Raw genomic sequence first — 24254 nt, forward strand, 5'->3', positions numbered from 1 at the left:
CATAACAAAATGTCTCATGAGATATATTTATTGTGAATTATGAAAGATTTGCTTGATAAAAACAGTCCAAACTTTGAAATTGAGGAGTTTTCGAAAATTTAGCTGAGAGGAACAAGAACAGTGCAGCCCAGTTTTCATTAACTTTTTTCAGCGTGGGAAACTGGGGATTATTTACCAACAAACACGTTCATGAAAGGAAAATATTAAGCAAGAGCGGGTGGCAAGATGGTTAGCGCGCTCGACTCCACGTAGAAAGAAGATACGATTTCTTAGTCCGATGGTTTACCGTCTTTTATTTCGTTAGTCTGTCACAAATTGAAGCTACCCGAATGTGGCTTTCAGGGCCATAATAAACTAATGCAATATTTCTAAAGACCATTCCCTCCTATGTACAGTTCACTTTGCGACAGAAAAGTTGTCTAACTCACTTGAATTTATCAATTTCACATTAAATTAGCTGGCTTATTACCTTTATCACACTGTATATATGGTGTCATATGAAATAAGTTTTAAGAAAGTTCCGCTTTCCAAGTACAATTACCAAGACTGGTGACACATCCTCCATGTTATGAGAGAGATTACAGTGTTGACTCTTTCTGGACAGCTTCGCCTTCAGGTGGTAAAAAGGCATTTGATGTTTTTACACTGAGACTCGGAGGCGACCGGCTGCTTTTTCTACTGACGATTCTTGTAAATGCCGTATTGATCTTGCTGCTCAGGAATATGTAAAGCCATGGGTTGATGGCGCTATTGGAGTGACCAAACCAAAAACAAAGAAACATGACAATCGGCTGAAGAGTTACCTCAATATTCCATGCTTGCATGACAATTATCATGTGGACCACCTGTCCCGGGAGCCAGCAAAGGGCAAAGGTACAGGTAACAATGATGAGCATCTTAAGAACTCTCCTCTTAGAGGATTCAAGTTGCTCTCGGTTTCCTATCAAATGTTCCTCTCCAGGTGCAACATGGAACCATAACCTCCGTGCGGTAATAGAATAAATGACAGAAATAACACTTAAAGGGATCAGATAGTTGACCACCACTAGGAAGAGGAATATTCCTCGCAGAGCCCAGTATGGATCACCCAAAACGTAAACAGATAGCATGCATTGGGAATTGTGGTCTTCCACGGTTTGAACAACAGGGAAAATGGACATGGAGGCCAATGACAAGATCCAAATAAATGGTACTGTCAGTTAAGGCTTTCGGAACCAAAGATGGCGGCGGAAGGGATGAACAATGGCATAGTACCTATCGACAGCCATGAATGTCAGGCAGAGAATCGACGCCGTTATAGTGACGTAGGCAGTGTATACGAAAAATTTGCACGTGATATCTCCCATTATTCCTGATATTATCCATAAGCCGTCTGTATAGAGTTGGGCAATCGACCAGGGCATCACAACCAACGTCACCAGCAAATCAGCGATGGCCATGTTGACGAACATGAAGCTTGTCAGCGATCTTACTTCAGGTTTCTTCCACACAATATAGACGAGGAAACCATTCCCTACAATTGCTACGAACATCGCGATGGGGTACAGGACTGTGAGGATAACCACCTCGGTCTCTTTTAACGTCATCTTCGGTTTCTGTTTTTCTGTTGGTAAAATTAGATAAGATGACCCTGATATTACTATTTGATGAATCACGAGTTAACAGCCGTAGTCCTTAAATCTTATCTGATAGCAACCTCGTTTTCGAGATAAATGAACTACACGCCTAACATCAAGCAAAACCAATTCCGCTTAACATTTACTGGATAAAGGTGAAGCTGTGAGCAGTAAGAGGAATCCATTGGGAATTCATAGGGAAAAACTTATAAGAACCTTTTTTAAAATCAAGCTCACTCTGGTTTAGACCGATGTTCCTCGACGTCAACGGAGCAGTGAAAAGGCCGGAAGGAATTGCTGGAAACAGGAACAGGCAAGGAAAAACACATTTAGAGTTTCTTGATAAATAATAACTTTGTGATTGATGATGAATCTAAGAACCAAAGTGATGGTAATGCTTCGGTTTAGACTCTAAGTTAGTGCCGATGTCGGAAAAGTGACGTCAGCCATGTAACCTCGCGACGAGAAACCAAGGGTGGTCTTTACTATATTGTGGTTTTGTAAAAGAATAGGCTAAGATCGACGCGATACGAAGCGTGTGACGACTAGAATAAAGATAGGGAAAAAACTACGCGAGTGACTAGTGTTGCTAGGGAATTCCAACACTAACTGCCACCTCCGACGGGACTGAGATCGAGACATGGAACTGGAGGATTTGGACGCAAAACTCAAGCTTCTGGCGTGCAAGCAAGAAAAGGGAAAGGGAATTGTGGACAAGGCAAACGCGACAACTATTGGGACACACCGTTGCGCGTTGGTGTGTTTAGCAATAGAAGCGGACGAGATCAAATGAAAGATCGAAGAGAGGAAGATTGCAAAGGGTGAGCAAATGGGCGAGGTATGTGCATGGAGCAATGAAATAGACAAAGTTATCGAGTTTGTAGACGCGGAGATCGGATACCTTGGGAAGTGTTTGGCGGAGGTGAAGAAAAAATCGCAAATGGCCGAAAAAGTAAGCGAGAAAGCGACAATCGCGAAGGAGAGAGAGGAGCAACTCGCGTTTGGAAAGGCACAATGGGAAATGAAGCTTGATTACGAGAAAAAATCAGAAGAATTAAGTAGCAAAAAAGGGAAAGGGTTACCAGGCGATTCTGGAATGCACGCAAAGATGCCAAAGCTATCAATAACGAGGTTTGATGGGTCCTTCTAACAATGGCTCTCTTTTTGGAACAAACTTTCAGCGGAAATAGACGCGACAGATCTGTCAGCAGTGACAAAGTTCGCTTATCTAAAGGAACTCCTTCTTACAAAGGTGCGAGTGGACATAGATGGACTCCCATTCAATCTTGAGAGGTACGAAAGAACGAAGGCCATCCTAAAATCGGAGTACAGGAAAACGTCAAAAATTGTAAACGCATATGTAAGCAACATCATGGGTTTGCCTACCATCACAGGCGCCAGTCCAAAATGAGTTTTATTAAAAGCTTCTGTTCAATGTACAAAGTTTAGAGACGCTCAGGGAGTTACGTGAAGTCTCCGGAAATGTGAGGGCGATGTTAGAAAAACTGAAAGGAATAAAGGGAGACTTAGTCCGGGGACACGAAGATTGGCGAGACTGGGATTTCGCTAAACTGATTCAGGCAATTAAAAGTTGGAGAGACATAAATTCAGAAGGAGAGGAAAGCGATGGTGCGAGTGTGTCCAAGAGGAAGAATGATCGCAACGACTGGAATGCACGCGTCCCGCCGCCACGCGGAAGGTCTTATCAGGTCCAACAACAAGCAAGTGAAAGACAGATGCGCGGGTGCGTCTATTGCGATGACACGAATCACACATCCGCTAATTGCACCAAAGTTGTCGCGGTCGGAGACCGCAAACGAATTTTGAGCCAAAAACAGTTGTGTTTTAATTGTACAAGTGACAAACCCAGAGCAGACAGCTATAGAAGCCGCGGGTGTCATAACTTTCAACGCAGACATCACACGTCAATTTGTGATCGCCCACCAAGCGGTCACACAACGAGGGGAAGATTTATGACGGCACAAAACGAAGGAACAGAGAGAGTCGTGTATCCCATTGTTGTCGGGGAAGTAAATGGAATCAAGTGCCGCGCACTCCTAGACACTGGGGCAGGCAGCTCATACGCGTCGTCAGCTATCCTTGAACACCTGGGAAACAAACCGCAAGGAGAAGAATTTAAGCGCATAGAGATGATGCTCGGGTCAACAAACAAGGTCATCGGAGTTCATAGCGTGACGATTGGCAGTATTGATGGAAAATTTCGATTGGAAACGGAAGTCACCAGTGTGGACCGTAGTACATTGCTATCACTTGACAACCCAGGATATGCTGAGATAGTGGAGAAATATCCCTACTTAGATGGGGTATACATGGACGACAGAGACGAGAAGCCTGAGCTACCAGTCCACATTATCCTGGGTGCGAGCGAGTACGCGAAAATAAAGACAGAAACCATACCAAAGATCGAACGTTCCGGCGAACCTGTTGCAGAGCTAACAAAGTTCGGATGGACAATTATGTCGCCAGGTAAAGAAGTTGACCTCTCTAATATGTTCTTGACACTGACGACAGCAACAGATTACGAACAGCTAAGCAAATTAGATGTTCTAGGATTGCGTGACACACCAAGCGGAGATCAAGCAGATGTTTATGAAGAAGTCAAGGAACAATTAACACGAGGCCCAGAGGGGTGGTACGAGACGGGGCTACCCTGGAGAGGAAACCACCCTCCACTGCCCAACCACAGAGCGGGAAGTTTAATGCGATTGGAAAGTACCTTTCGAAAACTGGAGAAGAACGGAATACTCCAGAGGTATGACACCATAATTAAAGGCCAGCTGAACGAGGGAATAGTGGAGCGAGTGTCAGGCCCACCAGTGGGAAAGGAGTTCTATATTCCACATAAAGCGGTGGTGAGAGAGGCTGCAGAGAGTACCAAACTTTGAATCGTGTACGACGCCTTAGCCCGAGCTTCAGAGAAGGCTCCTTCTCTCAACGAGTGCCTTCACGCGGGACCTCCGTTGCAGAACAAGCTTTGGGATGTTCTTGTCCGTGTACGTTTCCACCCAGTCGCGTTAACAGGTGATATCAAGCAGGCGTTCTTACAAGTACGAATACGTGAAGAAGACAGGGATGCCATGAGATTCCACTTGATCACGGACTTGCAATCCAGGCGAGTGGAAATACTGAGATTCACGAGAGCTCAGTTTGGTTTGCCGCCATCCCCGTTTCTTCTTGGGGGAGTTATCAAACAACACCTGGAAGCCTGTCGTACCGAGAATCCAGAACTGGAGAGGGAAATAGAGAAGAGTCTATACGTCGATGACCTTATCAGCGGCGGACCCACCGTAAAAACTGCCCGTGAAGTCAAAGTAGGCGGTACCCATGTCTTTAACCAAGCTTCATTCAAGCTGCACAAGTGGCATTCAAATGTTCCAGCAGTGAAGTCCCCAGGTGAGTCTCTTAGCAAAGATACTACATTCGCGAAAGAACAGTTGGGTGCACCTCAAGAAGGAGGGGAATCTATTCTAGGGCTTCTATGGAACAAGCGACAAGATACCATTGAAGTAAAGTTCCCAACTGACCGCACCCAAGTGACAAAGAGAGGGATACTAGCGAAGATAGCAAGAGTGTATGACCCGCTAGGGCTCGCAACGTCTATGACATTGGGTGGAAAACTACTATACCGAGACGTATGTGCTTTGAAAGTCGGATGGGATGCTCAACTTCCTGGTCAACTGGGAACCAAGTGGTCAAGGTGGGAAGCACAGCTACCAGTGAGCATTTCCGTACCCAGAGCCATACCTCAACACTTTGAATAGATCAGCAACATTGAGCTACATTGTTTCGGCGACGCAAGCAGACAAGGCGTTTCTGCGGCAGTGTACGGTGTCATATCTCAACCATCCGGTGATAGTGTTGGGCTGATAGCAGCCAAAGCTAGACTGGCGAAGCAAGGCCTCACCATCCCCCACCTCGAGTTGGTCTCAGGTCACATAGCGACCAATCTCATTGTGAACGTTAAGGAAGCATTAGAGTTTCCCAGTTGGAAATATGTTCTGCTTGTTGGAAAGCAACGTTGCGTTACATTGGATCAAGGGAGCAGGGAGCTACAAGCAGTTCGTGAGCAATCGATTGCAGAATATCCAGCAAAACCCAGAAGTAAACTGGCGCCATGTGGGTACAAAGGACAACCCAGATGACCTTAGCAGTCGGAGCGGAGGCGTGGAAAACAAAGAGCTATGATGGAGAGGGCCTGAGTGGCTACTAGATCGAGAGCGATGGCCAGCCGATATTAAGACAACGGCCACACCAGACAGTCAGGCGGAAGCAAACGTGATACGGGAAGTATTCGCTGTAGCATAAGCTAAGACAGACATCCTAGACGCTTTGCTGGTCAAGTTCAAGTTATGGAAAACCCTAAGGGTTTGTGCTTGGTTGACACGTTTCATGCATAACCTACGGAGCGAAAAGACGAGAAGATCTAAGGGACCACTTACGACAGAGGAGATCGAGATGCAGCGACACCTGTGGCTAAGGCGAGCACAGGTGAATTTGAAGAGAGATGAGCGGTTTGAAGATCACTGTGTACAGCTGAACCTACAAGAAAACGCACGCGGGTTACTGGAATGCCAAGGGCGGATTCAGGGAGACTATCCCATTTACTTGCCTGAGTTTCATTCGTTCGCGGAGAAGATGGTTGCAGACGCGCATATCAGGACACTCTACGGGGGAGTGAGCTTCACAATGACAAAGATTCGTGAAAGGTACTGGGTTCGCTGGTTGCGACGCCTTGAAAAAGAGTCGTTAAAGCCTGTAACGGCTGCTAGCGGTTCTGCGCCACAGCGTTCGCGGCTCCGCCACCAGGACAGCCACCAAGGGATCGTACCGAAGGAAAAACTGCGTTTCAAGTAGTCGGAGTGGATTTCGCCGGACCACTGAAGTATAGAAAGGGGAGAAAACAAGAAGGCAAAGTTTACACAGCGCTTTACGCCTGTAGCCTGACCAGAGGTATTTACCTTGCGCTACTATCCAGCCTAGAAACGGGAGAATTCCTTCGGTTTATTGCCCGACGTGGCCGACCAGAGAAGATTTACTCAGACAACGGGAGTACCTTCGTGGCGGCAGCTAAGTGGCTGAAACAAGTGATGACTGATGAACGCCTCAACGAATTCCTCTCCCGTCAGGAAATCAAGTGGCAATTCAACCTGAGCAGAGCACCCTGGTGGGGAGGGAAGTTCGAGAGAATGGTTGGATTGGTGAAGAGAAGTCTAAAGAAGACCATTCGAAACGGGTTCCTAACGTGGACCGAGTTAGAGGAGGCTATACTAGACGTAAAGGTTGCAGTCAACAACCGACCATTAAGTTACGTGGAGGACGATGTGCAGCTACCGATCTTGACCCCCACTCCCTGTTGTTTGGTCAACCAAATGCACTTCTCGAGTTGGAACCACACCGCATAAAAGACGGTGAATTACGCAAGCGAGCAAAGTATCTCAGACGATGCAAGGAGGCCGTCTGGAAACGATGGACGGGGAATACCTAAAGGGGCTACGCGAACGCCATCGTCTAAACAATCCCGGAAACCACACAATCCTAGTGTGGGCGAGGTCGTGCTGATCAAGTCGGATGACAAGAATCGTGGAAAATGGAAGGTCGGGTTCGTCACGAAACTAATCAAAGGGCGTGATGGTGTTGTCCGGGGAGCAAAGTTGCGCACAGGGACTTCACATCTAGAGCAGCTGTATCTTTTAGAACTGTCATGTGATCGACCGGGATACGGTGACAGACCTCCAAAGACCGAGTTGCGCATCGAAGCGCCAGCGTTCAGGCCTTCGTGTGATGCAGCCATCGCAGCAAGATTGCGTATGGAGGATCTGGCTCACGATGAGGAAGGGGATTGAACTGTGAACCAAACCGAAACAGATTGGATGACAACAGCGGATTGGATGCTTGACCATTCTACTTATGAACTGAACATCTGCCACTATGGCTACTGATTGATCAATGATTAGTGTGATTAGGAAATCGATTGAGAATTCTAGATGATAGATTCGTTCATAAGATTTAAGGGATAAGGTTTATTTCTCGACAGACATTTGCTCTCCGAGACAAATGGGGGTAGAGTGTCGGAAAAGTGACGTCAGCCTTGTAACCTCGCAACGCGAAACCAAGGATCTTTTTTACGATATTGTGGTTTTGTAAAAGAATAGGCTAAGATCGACGCGATACGAAGCGTGTGACGACTAGAATAAAGATAGGGAAAAAACTACGCGAGTGACTAGTGTTGCTGTACTGGGATTTCCAACACAATTTCAGAACGAAGCAGTAGCAATAACGATTTCATTTCACTTAATCTTTCATTCCCAGTTTAATACCTGGTAGAACAAAACTAGCACTTAAGATAAAGAACGATATAGTATGTAAAGACACCAATGGCACACGTATAGAATTTTTTTGGAAACAGAGAATCAATCTCCCCTTGAATTCGCTTTGCAACATCAACTTATTCTCCTCTAAATTTTTGAGTTTAGGGGCGTTAATTGCCTTTTGACAATACTTTACAATATACCTTCGATAGAATGTATGGGAGACCACTGCCACCTTAAAGACTTGTAATCTTTTAGCTCTAAAGGAAGAGAAAATAAGGAAAAAAAATACATTTCAAGTTCAATGATCCGAGTGTTTCTTCAGGTTGATGTAGACTGAGAGACCGCACCGTATACCTCTAGACTAGCTTGACAACCTTGCTTCCCTCGTTCATCGGTTTGAAAATTCAGAAGCCTGAGACGAATGAACTTGATGAACTACTGAGTTTAATCCTGATCAGTCCTTTATTTTAAAATTCAAGATGATTTGTCTTGAATATTAATGCGGGTATCGGGCACGCATCTCCTCGAGACTGCCGGACAGGAATATCAAACTTAAATGTTTGCATGTGTGGGGCTTAAAATGAATTGAATTTCAGCATGGCTCATATTAATAGTCCGTCCGCGTACAACATGGGCTTGTGCCTTCCGCTTTGAAAGTCAATAAAAACTAATTAAAGCTCAAATGCGGCAGAGGACAAACTAACAAACACCCGCCGGTTTGGTAGCTATTTCGCTTTGAAGCAAGTCTTATTTACATGATGTGCGTGAGGGTTATACTATTTTTTTATGAATGTAACCCATAACGTAATGAATCTAGGGATAATTGATTTTTTTATCCATCGAATTAGGACATATTACATGAAACTCTAATCCCCATCATAACAAACGCCTTCACTCTAACCGGTTGCCAATGGCATTTGAGGTAACATGCTGTCACCGTGGGAATTTCACACGCACGTAAATGCAAACTCCACTTACTCTGTTTGGAGGAAGTTCTAACAGAAAGTTTTGCGTCGAGAAGTTGTTGTACTAGATACCTACATTAGGTAATATTCAAAATGGTATGCGATCATGGCATAGTTGAACCAATGGACGAAAACGTAAAATCCCAGGCATCTTTGATGTGGAATAAACGGGAGGTTGAAAACCTTGCAAGAGCCTTTTCTTCAACAAAGATGAACCATTGTTTGGTAAAACTTCCATATATTATTCAGCCTAAACGTTATCTGAGAACGTCAGTTAGAGTTTGCGAAATAGAAAGCGCTCGTACTGACTCGTGAATGGAAGGAAAAGGAAACGAAAATATGAGTCTTACCTGCATTAGATGAATTACTCGACGACTAGAAATTAGAAAAGGACTCGCCGCAGGATCCTTTTACGACTCAACCTATTAAAACAACTTTTTAGGTTGCAGGACAACTTGGTATGGCGTCAACATTTCACTTCACCGTATTTTCTTAGCATACGTAATTAGAAGAAAAAATTGCTTTTTGGAACTTGTCAATTTAATTCTTATCTCGTAACCTTGTCTCTTCCTTTCATTGCATGCAGATAATTCCCTTGTATATTTCAGATACATGACTTTGAAATTGTTCAGTACGGCTCTCAAATATGCAGTCATGTTGAAATAGCGGGCGAATAAGGAATATATGCCTGAATTCATAACTTTCCGTACAGGCATTAAAACTTCAGTGATGATCACTTAAAGTTTTCATCCCAATATATTTATTTTCACTGATGGAAATCCGACATCGATTTGTCGATTTTAACATTTCATCCATGGAGTCTGTCTTGTCAAGCGGTCTTTCAAATATCAGCGATATCAACTGAAAAAGAAATGGGCAGCTGAAAAATAAGGAGGAGAGTTTGAATTATACAAATAATATCTGACTGTCAATAGAGCTTGGCATTTAGAGTGACGTTTGTCTGACGTGACAAGCACACTGGACAATAATAAGGCGATTTGGATTCGCAACTCCGTGAAGACTTCCACTTCTGAAAACAGTATATAATTGTTCTTTTAATGGTTGTCAGCATTAGGTCCAACGCTTTCTTGTGCCGGAAGGTCTCGTCAAATCTACTCAAAGCTTTGCTGGCTCTTTATTTAATTACATGAGATAAGGAAGTCCAAACTAAGTGAACATTTTGCTAATTCCAACACCAAAACATATATTGACAATAATTATTAAACATTGGAGCATATCTTCGGCAAACTGTCTGGGTGAAGCATTACAGTTGTATTAGATTTAACCAGATGTTCTTTTGTTAAATTAACTGAGAACCATTCGTGCATTGACATTGATTATCAACAGGAATGCAACTAAATTAAACTAACTCTATTTTCTATTTGTTAGAGCTGTGTTGTGCTAATTATAGTAAATGTTATCTAGTTTTGCTTCTTTGCTTTTTGATGTAATTTTTCAATAGTTAATTGACTGTACTCCAGGAGTGGTGTTTGGGCAGGGTAGGAGCACCTCCCTATATGGGGTACATGGGAACATACAACAGGACAGGATATGGTTTTATCCCCCACTGTTCTAACCAGGGTGTTAAATTTTAGGAAAGTTAGTCTTAAAGCAGAATTTTCATTTGTTATTAAAGAATAAATAAACCATTTATTTTGTCCTTTACCAAAATAAGGTGATAATATTGTCAGGGATAATACTGTAGCCCTGCCTGACTCGGAACAACCTTATGCTCAAACCTGGGTCAAGCACCCTAACCCTTCAGCAAACTTTGCTAAATAAGATTTAATGTGAATCTTAGTGAAAATATCCTTGAATAGGTGGAGGTAATTGGTCAAAAAATTCGCTGGTAGTATTTCTATATAGACAGGTGTAGGCATTACACAGTAAAGCTGAGACTATGTACATCTTACCTACAGAGCTCAAAGCTATCTTCAAATCTTTTTTAAAATCTAAGAACTTAAAATAGTTTACGATGTCACCAAATATCCACTCTACCGAAATCCTGACACTACTCATCGAATGATTATATTCTTCCATGAGGGGATTCGGTGCCACTATACGGAATAGTGTCTGTAAGTGTACCCTCAAAGGATATGCTGAATCTCCATACAGGCAGAGAGGGTGCCCTGTAGTGGAGAAAGCATATTGGCTAAGATCTCTTAGCAGGCCTGAGTCTCCTAGTATGCCTGCATCATGCTTTCTTCCTTCTGTGGAAAATAATTGGTCCAAGGAAAATATTGAGTCAGTCTTGATCAGCTCCACATCAATATGTTCATCTTAACAGTTATCAAAAGAAAAATATCACTAAATTTGTTTCAACATAATCTTTGAAATACTTTACGGACACAGCTATGTTTTACTAGAAACAAATCTTGATCATGTCTCTTTGCACTGAATTTAGAGGCAAAGACAAACAGTATTTATCTTACCAACTGGTCCATAGAGGTTTGCAATAATTCCATTGGGCAGTGCAACAGATTGAAATTTGAGTCCATGTACTTTTTTGTGCTCATTGTAGACTTCCCTTTGGTTCTCGTCTGGTCTACACACTGCTCTCACTGTCCCATCGATGAAACCAAAACAGTTTTTCAAGGCAACACCCCTATCTGAAATTGCTCGTGCATACTCCTCCAGCTTAACTGTGCTCAAAAGTGTACGATTCCAGTCTGTCAGTCTTTGATGGTGGTTATCATAAATATAGTTCAAAACAGTGTTACTTATCATTACTAACTCTGGCACTGGCCTACCAAATCTTTGAACCATGTCGCTGTATCGGCATGGATAGGCCACTCTCCTGAGCAAAATGCACAGGCCTTGTATTCCGCTACAAATAGTTCATTGAGGGCAAACTAAATATCCTGGAATTCGCAGAATATCAGCGAGCAAAGGGATGTCATTTTTACGGAATCTGAATTCGGTTTTGCACTCATCAGGGTCCATTTCGTCAAAGGAGAAACGCTGGTAATCTTTATATGGAGGGCTCAAGTTTTTTGAAGAAAAAGCATCATATAACAACACGAACTCTTCATCATTTATCGCCTCTGACGAGTGATAAAGCGTTAAGATATCCCGCATTTCGCGAAAATTAGCCATTTTATCTCGACGTTTATTCGTCGCCGGAGGTCTAAAATCTTAAAGCCAAATTTCCCGCGCGAATTACGCCATACTCACCCCAGGTCCTCCCCTGTCATGGCGTCCTCAACAGAAGACCCCGTCCTCGATCTTAAGGTCCCTATTGGAAGAGGTGCAACAGACGCAGATTCTGCAAAACTTTGAGCTTCTTTATGTTCCCTGAAAATATTAAACATTACATACGAATTGTACTTTTTGCCTTATTCCGGTATCTATCAGCTTTTAAAACTGACCAGAAGTTGACAGGTCAAACAAGTTGCATTTAGATAATCAAATCAGTAGTCGACTTCCTGTGTATTCCAGTTCGACATATCGTGTAGGCCCCTCAATGACGCACATGCGATGTGATTACATTTGCCAGATGAATACAAAGATTATCAACTTTCTACGATGACTAATCTCCAAACCCTTCTCCATGTCATCTTTAAAGCGTTTTTTTGCCAAACAGCATTTAAAAATAAATTTTAATTGAAATCACTCTACAACTAAATACGACCTAGCGTTTCAAGTTTGGATAGTTGTTTGTAAATAACAAAACGCTGGACTCTGATTGGTTGACAGGCTTTATTTGTTGTGTGTCCGAATACAAGTAACTCATAATTGAACAGGTGAAGTCAGTGAGTTGAACCAATCAAAATTGAGGGATATATTGCAATAAACAGGCTACCCAGGCTCAATTTCAAAACACAAATTAGATTAAATTCTCCGTTAGGCTGATATATTAACTTCTTAGCCGGTCCTGACATAAATTTATTCAATGTCTGAGTCTCTCGCATATTATCATTGTCTTGTAGCATTCATGATCATTTTCTTCATCGTAGTTTCTTATCAGTCACGCGTTACCCACTCAATCTATTTGATATAATTTGCATAATTACTTGTTGTATTCGTCTTCGCATCCATCTCACGTTAAGAATTCCATTCCTTTTTCTCAGTTTCTAAGACTTCGTCGTTTATTTAGTGATGACTCTGACCGCATTCCATTCACTCTCACGTTTCACCCTCACAACCACTCAGTTAAATCCATCATTCTCAAATTCATCATTCTCAATAATTTGGATATTTCAACTTTGTTGATATATCCAAATTATTTCGTTACCCCCACCAACACAGCCCCAAACAGTTTCATTGGAAACTATCAGCCTTTATCAATCTATTTGAAGTTACTCTCCTAATAACTAGATGAACTATAGCATTCGTTCCTTTTTTATCTGACTACAAAATCCCTGTCATAGAATACATAACCAGCAATTCGCACAGCAGGTAGATAATCTATTCCGAAAGTCTTCAAAATGCTCCTCTCCCATCTTAAAAAAAAATTCGTCATACAAACTGTATTTACCTAATATAATCAGCATTTCGCAAAGCAGGAGTACAACCTGTTCCTGATGTCTTCGAGATGCTGCTCTCCTTTTTACAAATTCATCATGCAAATATTTATTTACTTAATATTTCTAGCATTTCGCATAGCAGGTAGATAACCTGCTCAAAATGTCTTCGATATTCTCCTTTTCTATCTTAAAATTCATTATGCAATTATGTACTTACTTAGTATGACTCTAACGTTTGGATCAATCAGTTCATTATCTAAGCGATTGCGCACCCAATCCTCTCCTAGCTAAACAACAGTCAACTTAGTTCATGTTTGGTCAGGGAAGGGGAGGGGTAGGTACACACAGTTGCTTAGATACTAACACTGATACCAAGATTTCTTCTTCTCGTAGTCCTCAAATTAGCAATAAATGTTACAAATGATGGAAAAGATTATAGTTTTGATTCTTCCTTGACAGTTTCTTGTTCAGGTGGTAAGAAAGCGTTTGATGTTATGACGCTGTTACTCGGAGGCGACTGGCGGGTTTCTCTACACACCATACTTTTAAATGCGGTATTGATATTGGTGCTCAGAAAAATGTACAGCCACGGATTGATGGCGCTGTTGGCGTGACCAAACCAAAAGCACAGAAACATGACAATCGGCTGAAAAGTTACCTCAATATTCCATGTTTGCATGACAAATATCATGTGAACCACATTGGCTGGAAGCCAGCAAAGGGCAAAAGTGGAGGTAACAATAATCAGCATCCAAACTATTCTTCTCTTTAGGGTGTCTTGTTGCTCTCGATTTTCAGTCGAATGCTCATTTCGATGTGCACCTTGGAACCACAACCTCCTTGCAATAATAGTATACAATAAAGACATCACAATCAAAGGGATCAGATAGTTGATCACCACAAGGTAGAGGAATAGGCCACGGATAGTCTTACATGGATCACCCAAAACATAAACAGATAGCATGCATTGGGAATTGTGGTCTTCCATGGTTTGAATAGCTGCAAAAATGGACATTGAAGCCAGTGAAAAGATCCAAATGAATGGCATTGTCAGTTTAGGCTTTCTGAACCAAAGATTGCGGCGGAGGTGATGAACAATGGTATAGTACCTGTCCAATGCTATGACTGTCAGGCAGAGGATGGACGCTGTTGATGTGAAATAGGCAATGTATACCACACCTTTGCACGTGACTTCTCCAAATACTCCTGGTATCATCCATAAACATAGGGGAGTGTTTTCTATCCTTTCTGGTTCACCCAGGCTGAAGTCCTGGCATTCATTGTAATGCCTGAGCATTTCTGGGATATATAACAAACTTAGCTTTTCAGTCACGATCAATATGGGGAAGTGTTGTTTATCTTTTCTGGTTCATCCAGGCTGAAGTCCTGATATTCGGAGTAATTAAGTTTCTTTGACAGTGACAGGTTAATCTAGGGAAGTGTTGTCTATCCTTTCTAGTTTACTCAGGCTGAAGTCCCTGCATTCAGAGTAATGCTTGAGCGCTTTTGGGATATATAACTTGAAGAAACTTTTGTGACTCAAACTTTTCTGCTCTTTGAGCTCTTCACCCATCTCCAGCAGAGTGACAGGAATAAATGGTCGTTTGAGACAAAATTTGAAAAACAGCTTCATTTACTGCTAGAGTTCGCCGTGCAAACTGCGACTGGAAGAGAACATCAAAACACAAAATGCTGCCAAAAAAAATCAATAAATAAAACAAGGCAAAACAACAGCTGGTACATTTCTTTGCGAAGCTAGATCGTGAAATTTCCGATGCGACGTTTTTATAGGACATAAACTTACGACGACGACTGATTTCTTGACAAACTGGGCAATATGAGATAATGTAAAATATGAAACAACAGGAAATAACGCGCACAGCCTCAAGTAGTCGATATCTGTGTTTTCTTGAATAGTCACCCACCCTCGGCCGTCCAACCTCGTAGCTCTTATAAGCGCGACAAAGGAACCCTTTCTTTTTCAGCTTTCATAACGTTTTAAACTTTGACTGCCTTAGATATATAAGTTAGGGAAATTCTTGCTTGAAGAGTTATCAAACAACAACAAACATATGAAACATATGTGTGAACTGCGGTTATGAGACGTATATGAGAACGATCCTTCGCAGTAAAGCACTATTTGAGCAATAGTGAAAATCAGACCTGAAAAAAATTCAGGCCTGTACGGGATTCGAACCACTGACCTTTGCGATACTAGTGCAGCGCTCTACCAATTGAGCTAACAAGCCACTATTGCTCAAATAGTGCTTTACTGCGAAGGATCGTTCTCATATACGTCTCATAACCGCAGTTCACACATATGTTTCATATGTTTGTTGTTGTTTGATTTATCATCTATGGGTTTATTATATCGAATTAATTTGATGGCCTGCTCCCAGTTGGCTCGTTAGCTCAATTGGTAGAGCGCTGCACTAGTATCGCAGAGGTCAGTGGTTCGAATCCCGTACAGGCCTGAAATTTTTTTCAGGTCTGATTTTCACTATTGCTCAAATAGTGCTTTACTGCGAAGGATCGTTCTCATATACGTTTGAAGAGTTATCTTACGCCGGTGCGTTACCTTGCCTTTTTATACTGGCTTCGCAAGCGGCGCAACTGATGCTGCGAATTCTATGAGCTGATTGGCTGTTAGCCCTTCTCTTTTTTTTCATTTTCGGCGGTGGCCAGCATCGCAGCCATTTTGTCCTTGTGTAACCTGCAGGCAAGCTCTCTCTTGTCCATCAACGCTTGGCTCAGGTTTGAGTCCTCATGCTTGGTCAATAACGCATTACTAGATCTACTACCCCGCTCCATGTTAATTTCCAAAACGGCCCTGGCGCACAACGCTTGAATTATTTACAGTTAGTTTTTAGGAAACGTTAACGTCCCACCCCCCTCAAGGAAGCTTTACGAAAATAGAAACTCGAGGACTTTCCAAGGATTTATTGAATTCATTGGCGGACTTCCTCTGAAATTAACGGACTTGCAAGACAGTACGAACCCTGTTAAGTTTATAGGAGTTTAACCCTGTTCGTGGTCTCCGCCTGTTTCTCCTTCCTCCTCTTTCGCATTTTTCAACTACGCATTGCACGGCTAATAAATCTTCACTTCGTAAACTTTGTCAGCTTGTTCAACATCTGCTATCTTGTTTGAAAACAATAATTACAACCCTCAGTCCCTGTCTATTCACGAGTTTTAGTCATCCTTGCCGAGGAGGTAGCGCAAAAAGATTTTCAACACCAGTGCCTGAATCAGATCGTTGTGTAATGTCTGAAATCTCTCGCAGCTATCTCGAGGATTCCGGAACCAATATAGATCATCTGAAGGCCAGTGACAAGGGATCCTATGAGTACTGTATGAATATGGTTTAAAAGAAAAAGGTGGAACTGTGTGTAAACTATTAATGCGACATGAAATATTAGTGTGAAAGAGCTGCCATGTATTGCGCACTCTGCGTTTAACAACAAAAGAAAATATACATTGTATTCCGCAGAGTTCATTCCCATTAACTGGTGTCAAGATGCTCAAAAATTACAGCACCGAGCGTCAGCCGTCAAAGATTTTATACACAACAGTGGAGCAGAGTTCCCTCTATTAACTCTGAGTGGAGCAGTAACGAAAAGAAATCGTCGGTTCAGGAATATATTTTGTCTCCGATCCGAAAACAAAAATCGGGTAAAGTTGATTAGAAAATAAAATAGTCAGGCCGCCAGTTAAATTTCGTAGGAAATAAGCGTCACAGCCTGTGTTAGTGTTTATGGAATCGACCAAATACGCAGGCACTGACCAATAAATGTTTCTTCTACGTGACTGTATCATTAGCCCCAACTCGCTCTGGGCGAGCGCGTTGTCTCATTACTATTTTTAAGCGCCGACCATGTACACTTTACGTCGACCATGTACATTCGACCATGTATACCGCTCTTTTAATTACCTTTTCACGCCATGGGACGATGACACGATAGCGTAAAATTTGACGCCTCTATCAGATTAGAAGCGAAATACGATCACAGATTTTACTCAAGCAAGCTATGGGTATCCGGCATCTAGTAAAATATGGACTGGATTAGATTAGTAAATCATAGATTAGTAAATAATGGATTGGATTGGATTAGTAAAACATGGATTAGTAAAACATGGATTGGTAAAATGAACGCTAAATAGGACGAGTTACATTTTAACTTACTTTTAGTACTGTTCTATCTTACTTTTTTAGTCTTAGATACAATGAAATATATGAAGTTCATATATTTTGAACTGCGGTATTAGATACGTACGATGCACGATCCTCGCAGTAGATAGCGCTATTTAAGCAATAGCGAAAATCAGACCTGAAAAAAATCAGGCCTGTACGGGATTCGAACCACTGACCTCTGCGATACTAGTGCAGCGCTCTACCAATTGAGCTAACAAGCCAACTGGGAGCAGGCAGTTAAGTTGATTCGTAATAAACCCGTGAAAGTGATAAGTCAGATACAATGAAATATATGAAGTTCATATATTTTGAACTGCGGTATTAGACACGTATGATGCACGATCCTCGCAGTAGATAGCGCTATTTAACCTGAGAAAAATCAGGCCTATATGGAATTCGAACCACTGACCTCTGCGATACTAGTCTTACTTTTGAACCAAATTATTTCGGCATCTAGTAAAAGACGGACTGGATTGGATTAGTAAAATATGGATTGGACTAGTAAAACATGGATTGGATTAGTAAAACATGGATTAGTAAACATGGATTAGTAAAACATGGATTAGTAAAACATGGATTGGTAAAATGAACGCTAAATAAGGCGAGTTACATTTTATCGTACTTTTAGTAGTATTTTATCTTACTTTTTTACTCTTACTTTTCAACCAAATTATTTCGCACAGAATAGGCAGTTTCATTTAAGTACTGATGTTGCCTTTGCCCGGCCGCAGGCGGTTTCAATCGAAAACGACATTCCTTTACCATTGTTTTATTTACGTGGAAAGTGACAATTGTGAAATAAACTGTGCTGACAAAAAATCGCACGCGACTACAACGTGACGTTTAAGTAACCGTACACGACTAAAACGTGACCCTAGACGGCCCAGAGTAACCATTTCCTTCTTTGATTTCCTTGGCTAAGATTATGCAGTGCACGGAGTATTCTAAAATTTGACTAAACCTTGTAATTACTAAAAGAAGGAGTGACCTAAAACCACCTACAACCACCTACAACCACCTACAACCACCTACAACCACCTACAACCACCTACAACCACCTACAACCATCTAAAACCATCTACAACCACCTACAACCACCATCTAAAACCACCTACAACCACCCACAACCACCACCTAAAACCATCTAAAACCACATAAAACCACCTACAACCACCTACAGCCACCTTCAGAATACTATTGTGTGACAATTTGTGACAATTTAAATGCACACCGGAAATATTGTCGCATGTCTCGCATGTCATGACCAGGGAAAAACACCAAGAGAATTTTTTACACGTAGTTACTAAAACAAGGAATGACCTACAATGACCTACAGTCGACGCAAAACCCACCAAATCGCTGAAATAATTCGCCATTTAGAGCCACAGAAACGACAATACACAGCAAGTGAGATAGGTTTACATTTATTTTGAGCTTTAACTCAGACATTTCATGATATAAGTTTACGACGATAAGACTCTTCAATATCCTCCCATACATTCCTGTATATTTCGAATAAACAACCAGACTCGTCGCTTGTCTGGGCTCCCTGTGGCTACATCGCAAATAATTGCCCGAGTGTAACGTATAGTAACAGTCGACGCAAAACCCACCAAATCGCTCAAATTCGCCATTTAGAGCCACAGAAACGACAATACACAGCAAGTGAGGTAAGTTTACATTTATTTTGAGCTTTAACTCAGACATTTCATGATATAAGTTTACGATAATAAGACTCTTCAGTATTCTCCCATACATTCCTTTATATTTCGAATAAACAACCAGGCTCGTCGCTTGTCTGGGCTCCCTGTGATGTAACCGGAGGATTAAACCTGACCGGAAACCCAAACCCACCCCAACCCACGGTTATTACCCACAGGGTTACCTCGGGAAGGAGGTGAGTGTAACCACAGCTAATGGTAAAGGAATGTTGTTTTCGATTGAAACCGCCTGCGGGTGGGCAAAGGCAACATCAGTATTTAAATGAAACTGTCTATTTTGTGCGAAATAATTTGGTTGAAAAGTAAGAGTAAAAAAGTAAGATAAAATAATACTGAAAGTAAGATAAAATGTAACTCGCCCTATGTAACGTTCATTTTACTAATCCATGTTTTACTAATCCATGTTTTACCGAATCCATGTTTCACTAATCCATGTTTTACCGAATCCATCTTTTACCGAATCCATGTTTTACTAATCCATGTTTTACTAATCCATGTTTTACTAATCCATGTTTTACTAATCCATGTTTTACTAATCCATGTTTTACTAATCCATGTTTTACTAATCCATGTTTTACTAATCCATGTTTTACTAATCCATGTTTTACTAATCCATGTTTTACTAATCCATGTTTTACTAATCCATGTTTTACTAATCCATGTTTTACTAATCCATGTTTTACTAATCCATGTTTTACTAATCCATGTTTTACTAATCCATGTTTTATCAATCCAATCCATGTTTTATCAATCCAATCTATGTTTTACTAATCCAGTCCAGTCCATATTTTACTAGATTCCATGGGTATCCAGCAGAGAATGGGGAGTAAAACTACCGATTCTCTGCTGGATACCCAGGTATTTTTTTCGTTGCCAAGAGCGCGAGGCTCGTTACGCGGCTGGTAACCGTTCTTGCGTGGATCACAGGCACTAAATCCATCATTTTTTGGTATATAATTAGTAAAACTGAGGGGAACGATTCTTTATGATCAATGCGAAAATTATAAATAAAACAAACCAAATTAGTATACTCCGGCTGCATAAGGCAATTGTGCTCTTGGAGCGCACTTACCGGCCAATTCTAAAATTTCCACCACTATGTACCTTCACCTAGGTACCTCGTTTGACGACAACTAGTTTTACATTGTGCAGTAAATGGTTTGAACCCGGGGGTAACATGTGAAGGTGTAGTCTGATCGTCCGGGTGAGTGTAGTCCTGAGAAGGACTGTTGTCGGTGGCAGTGACTGACGTTTCGACAACCTGTGCGGAAGTCATCATCAGAGTCAAGTGAGTGATTGTTGTCAGTAGAATGTTCTTATTCCAGTTCGTGTGAAATGATCGGTTGGTTTTGCCGTGATGTTATTGGCTGTAAGACTCAAGTGACGTAAGTCGTTCGTGATTGGTCTGTTTCGGTCTGTCGGTAAAGCTAGGTTGTTCTTTTTCGGTCGTTTGTGATGTTTATGTCGTGAATGAGTCGTTTGTATGTACTGGTTGGCTGACTAACTGGTGCTTGAGTGGCTATCTAACTGGGTAACTGACTTGGTGAGCGATAGGTGACTGAGTGGCTAATTGACTGGTGACTATTGACTAGTTTTACATTACCGATAAAAATGAAAGATTTGCATAATAACTTTGAATTTCAAACTCTAACTACTTCCAGCCTCCCGGCTAGCTCAATGGATAGAGCGCTGGACTATTGTGCAGGAGATAATTTGGATATATCAACAAAGTTGAAATGGTAAATGAGCCACCGTAATGATTACAAAAGCTGACGTTTCGAGCGTTAGCCCTTCGTCGGAGCGAATATTGTGCGAGAGGTCGAGGGTTCGGGCCCCGGCCGGACCAACACTAAGGGTCTTAAAATAGTTGAGAAGAATTTGCTACCTTTCTATGACATCAAGAAATGGTTAGATATTCTAGTCTTCTCGGATCGATAGGGACGAATAAATGGAAGTCCCGTCTCCTGCAGGGTTGGGGTAGGAGACGTTAATTTCCCACACACGAGATTACTGTGTGATGGATGTTCTCCACTGGGGTGGGATCAGAGGGCCACAGGATTATCAGTTTAACTACTGTGAAGTGCTACCCTCTTGAAATAAAGTCTCTCTCTCTCTCTCCCTTTCTATCTGGAGAGAGATAACTTGCTGTCAAAATTGAGAACGAAAACAATAACAAAACAAAATCTGATCCCTTCTTATATTGTTGGCAGCCGATAGAGCAGTTGTCTAAATCAGTTGAAATTTTCAATTTCACGTTAATTACTTAGCTTATTACCTTTATCACACCGTATATATGGGGTCATATTCAATAAATTCTAAGAAAATTTCGCTTTCCTAGTTATAATTACCAAGATTAGTGATAAATGTTTCATGTTACGACAGAGATTACAGTATTAATTCTTTCTGGACAACTTCGTCTTCAGGCAAAAGCGCATTTGATGTTTTGACACTGAGACTCGGAGGCGACCGGCTGCTTTTTCTACTGACGATTCTTGTAAATGCCGCATTGATCTTGCTGCTCAGGAATATGTAAAGCCATGGGTTGATGGCGCTGTTGGCGTGACCAAACCAAAAGCACACAAACATGACAATCGGCTGAAGAGTTACCTCAATATTCCATGCTTGCATGTCAAATATCATGTGAACCACCTGTCCTGGGAGCCAGCAAAGGGCAAAGGTACAGGTAACAATGATGGGCATCTTAACCACTCTCCTCTTCGAGGTTTCGAGTTACTCTCGGTTTCCTGTCAAATGTTCCACTCCAGGTGCAACATGGAACCATAACCTCCGTGCGGTAATAGTATAAATGACAGAAATAACACTCAAAGGGATCAGATAGTTGACCACTACCAGGAGGAGGTATATCCCTCGCAGGGCCCTGAATGGATCACCCAAAACGTAAACAGATAGCATGCATTGGGAATTGTGGTCTTTCACGGTTTGAACAACCAGGAAAATGGACATAGAGGCCAGTGACAAGATCCAAATAAATGGTACTGTCAGTTTAGGCTTTCGGAACCAAAGATGGTGGCGGAAGGGATGAACAATGGCATAGTATCTATTGACTGCCATAAATGTCAGGCAGAGGATGGACGCCGTTATAGTGACAAAGGCAGTGTATACGATAAATTTGCACGTGATTTCTCCCATTATTCCTGATATTATCCATAAGCCGTCTGTATAGAGTTGGGAAATCGATTAGTGCATCACAACCAACGTCACCAGCAAATCAGCGATGACCATGTAGACGAACATGAAGCTTGTCAGCAATCTTACTTCAGGTTTCTTCCACACGATATGGATGAGGAAACCATTCCCTGCAAATGCTACGAGCATCGCGATGGCGTACAGGACTGTGAGGATAACCACCTCGGTCTCTTTTAACGTCATCTTCGGTTTCTGTTTTTCTGTTGCTAAAATTAGATAAGATGACCCTGATATTACTATTTGATGAATCACGAGTTAACAGCCGTAGCTCCTTAAATCTTATCTGATAGCAACCAGGTGATCTGTGACGTCATTGCGGGGCCTGGGGAAAGAAATTTTAATGCCGTATCCCATAAACAAACGCGCGCGCCAATTCCATCTGTTTTCGAAGCATGGCGGTCGGTCTGACGCCATGCGGGAAAGTTTGCGACAAAGAAATGTTCTGAAAGACAGGTATTGTTCTGAAAGGTGAAAATTTTACTCACTCCGATGGGTTCTGTGAGTCCAATGCTGGGATAGTATTCTCGACTCAGCGCTCGATTCTTTCCCGCAGAAGACTGTTTTAAAATTCATTTCCATCAGGGAGTACAAATTTTTGACGACGTACTCAGTTCTATTGTGCGATGGTAATGTGCTTAAGAGACGTACACAAGCGAACTACCCGGCTCTGACGAGAGTCGGATCTTTCAAGACTGGATACCTTTCCTTGGGATTTCCATGGACGTTCGAGCTTGATTGGTAAGTTGCCTAAGTTGCCTGAAGGCCTCCATCGGCTGCTCGCTTCAAGGATGGAATTTTTTGTAGCAGCTCTTTCAACTGGCTCAATTTAGGCTCATTTTGACGCATCAGTCCCACTGTAATCCGGTGTGGTGGTTTTTCACTTGCGAGGATACATTCCTCCGTCCATTTGTCACTCGATTTCTGGTTGACTTCTGCTTCCATGATACAACTCTGCCTTCGAACCTATTTCTCCAACTCTCGTAACGACATGACATCTAGACTCAAGGAATGTTCAGTCATGAAGATGAACAGAAATGAAATGAACAGACCTGCAGAGTTGTGTAGCACACAACCACTTTTTTAAACTGTAAAAATTCCAGATATTATTGTGGTATACAGTATCAGTTGGGTTACATACTATACCCAATTTATGTAAAATGTAGATTATAATTTTACAGGATTTTTAGTGAAAGGGTGCAAACTTGTGATAGGCATACATGTTATTTCCTAATTTTAAAAGGACTTTGATAATTTTTGAACATGTCGCTATACACATTTTGTTTTGTTATTCTTATTGTGTAGTTCCTGTAGCTAGCTATTATCCTCCCCCTCCCCTTCCACAGAAGGTAAATGAAAATTCCTGGGGGTCTCATTCTCAAAGACCAAAAACTATAAAAAAAATATTGGGAGGTTTTTCAGAATTTCTGGAGGGTGGGGGTGCTTATAAAAAATCCCTTCCATGGGGGAGATATCAATATTTTACGGAGCTACGCATTTTGTAGAAATATCCATAATCACCCTACAGACCCCTACCTCTATTGTTGCAAGGAAAGTAAAGCTAAAGACAACTTCCTGGTGGCTAAGTGTGTTAAACCGAAAAAACTTTCTGTGGATGAGATAGATATTTTCTGGTACAATACAATCACTGTTGATGTGAACTAGTTTGAAAAAGGCACATTTACCTGCTGCAATTTTTGCAATTCGCAAACATAGTGTTTCAGTTGACCGAAACCCAAGGTGAGCAGTACCAGGGTA

The 24254-nt window shown here is 41.8% G+C and overlaps 2 protein-coding genes and 5 pseudogenes across 3 annotated transcripts in view; 2 read left to right on the forward strand and 5 right to left on the reverse strand.

The window, feature by feature from the left end:
- LOC111335482 (somatostatin receptor type 2-like) overlaps positions 1–24254 on the reverse strand; it is a 95465-nt gene that overhangs the window by 33433 nt on the left and 37778 nt on the right. The window lies entirely within an intron of this gene.
- LOC148724277 (tachykinin-like peptides receptor 86C) lies at positions 266–9637 on the reverse strand (annotated as a pseudogene). Its single transcript, XR_015991654.1, has 2 exons — positions 8149–9637; positions 266–1603 (listed from the first exon to the last, which is right to left on the reverse strand). The product of XR_015991654.1 is annotated as a tachykinin-like peptides receptor 86C (transcript).
- LOC148724278 (uncharacterized) lies at positions 2446–6409 on the forward strand (annotated as a pseudogene).
- Positions 6027–7832, forward strand: LOC148724279 (uncharacterized; annotated as a pseudogene).
- On the reverse strand, positions 11314–11991 carry LOC148724280 (uncharacterized; annotated as a pseudogene).
- Positions 13813–14595, reverse strand: LOC111326300 (tachykinin-like peptides receptor 86C). The gene has a single exon (XM_022930264.2). The coding sequence runs from the start codon at positions 14593–14595 to the stop codon at positions 13813–13815; it is 783 nt and encodes a 260-aa protein (XP_022785999.2).
- On the reverse strand, positions 21463–22747 carry LOC148724281 (QRFP-like peptide receptor; annotated as a pseudogene).

This window comes from Stylophora pistillata, chromosome 9, assembly GCF_964205215.1.
Source record: "Stylophora pistillata chromosome 9, jaStyPist1.2, whole genome shotgun sequence".
In the NCBI taxonomy this organism is placed as follows: Eukaryota; Metazoa; Cnidaria; class Anthozoa; order Scleractinia; family Pocilloporidae; genus Stylophora; species Stylophora pistillata.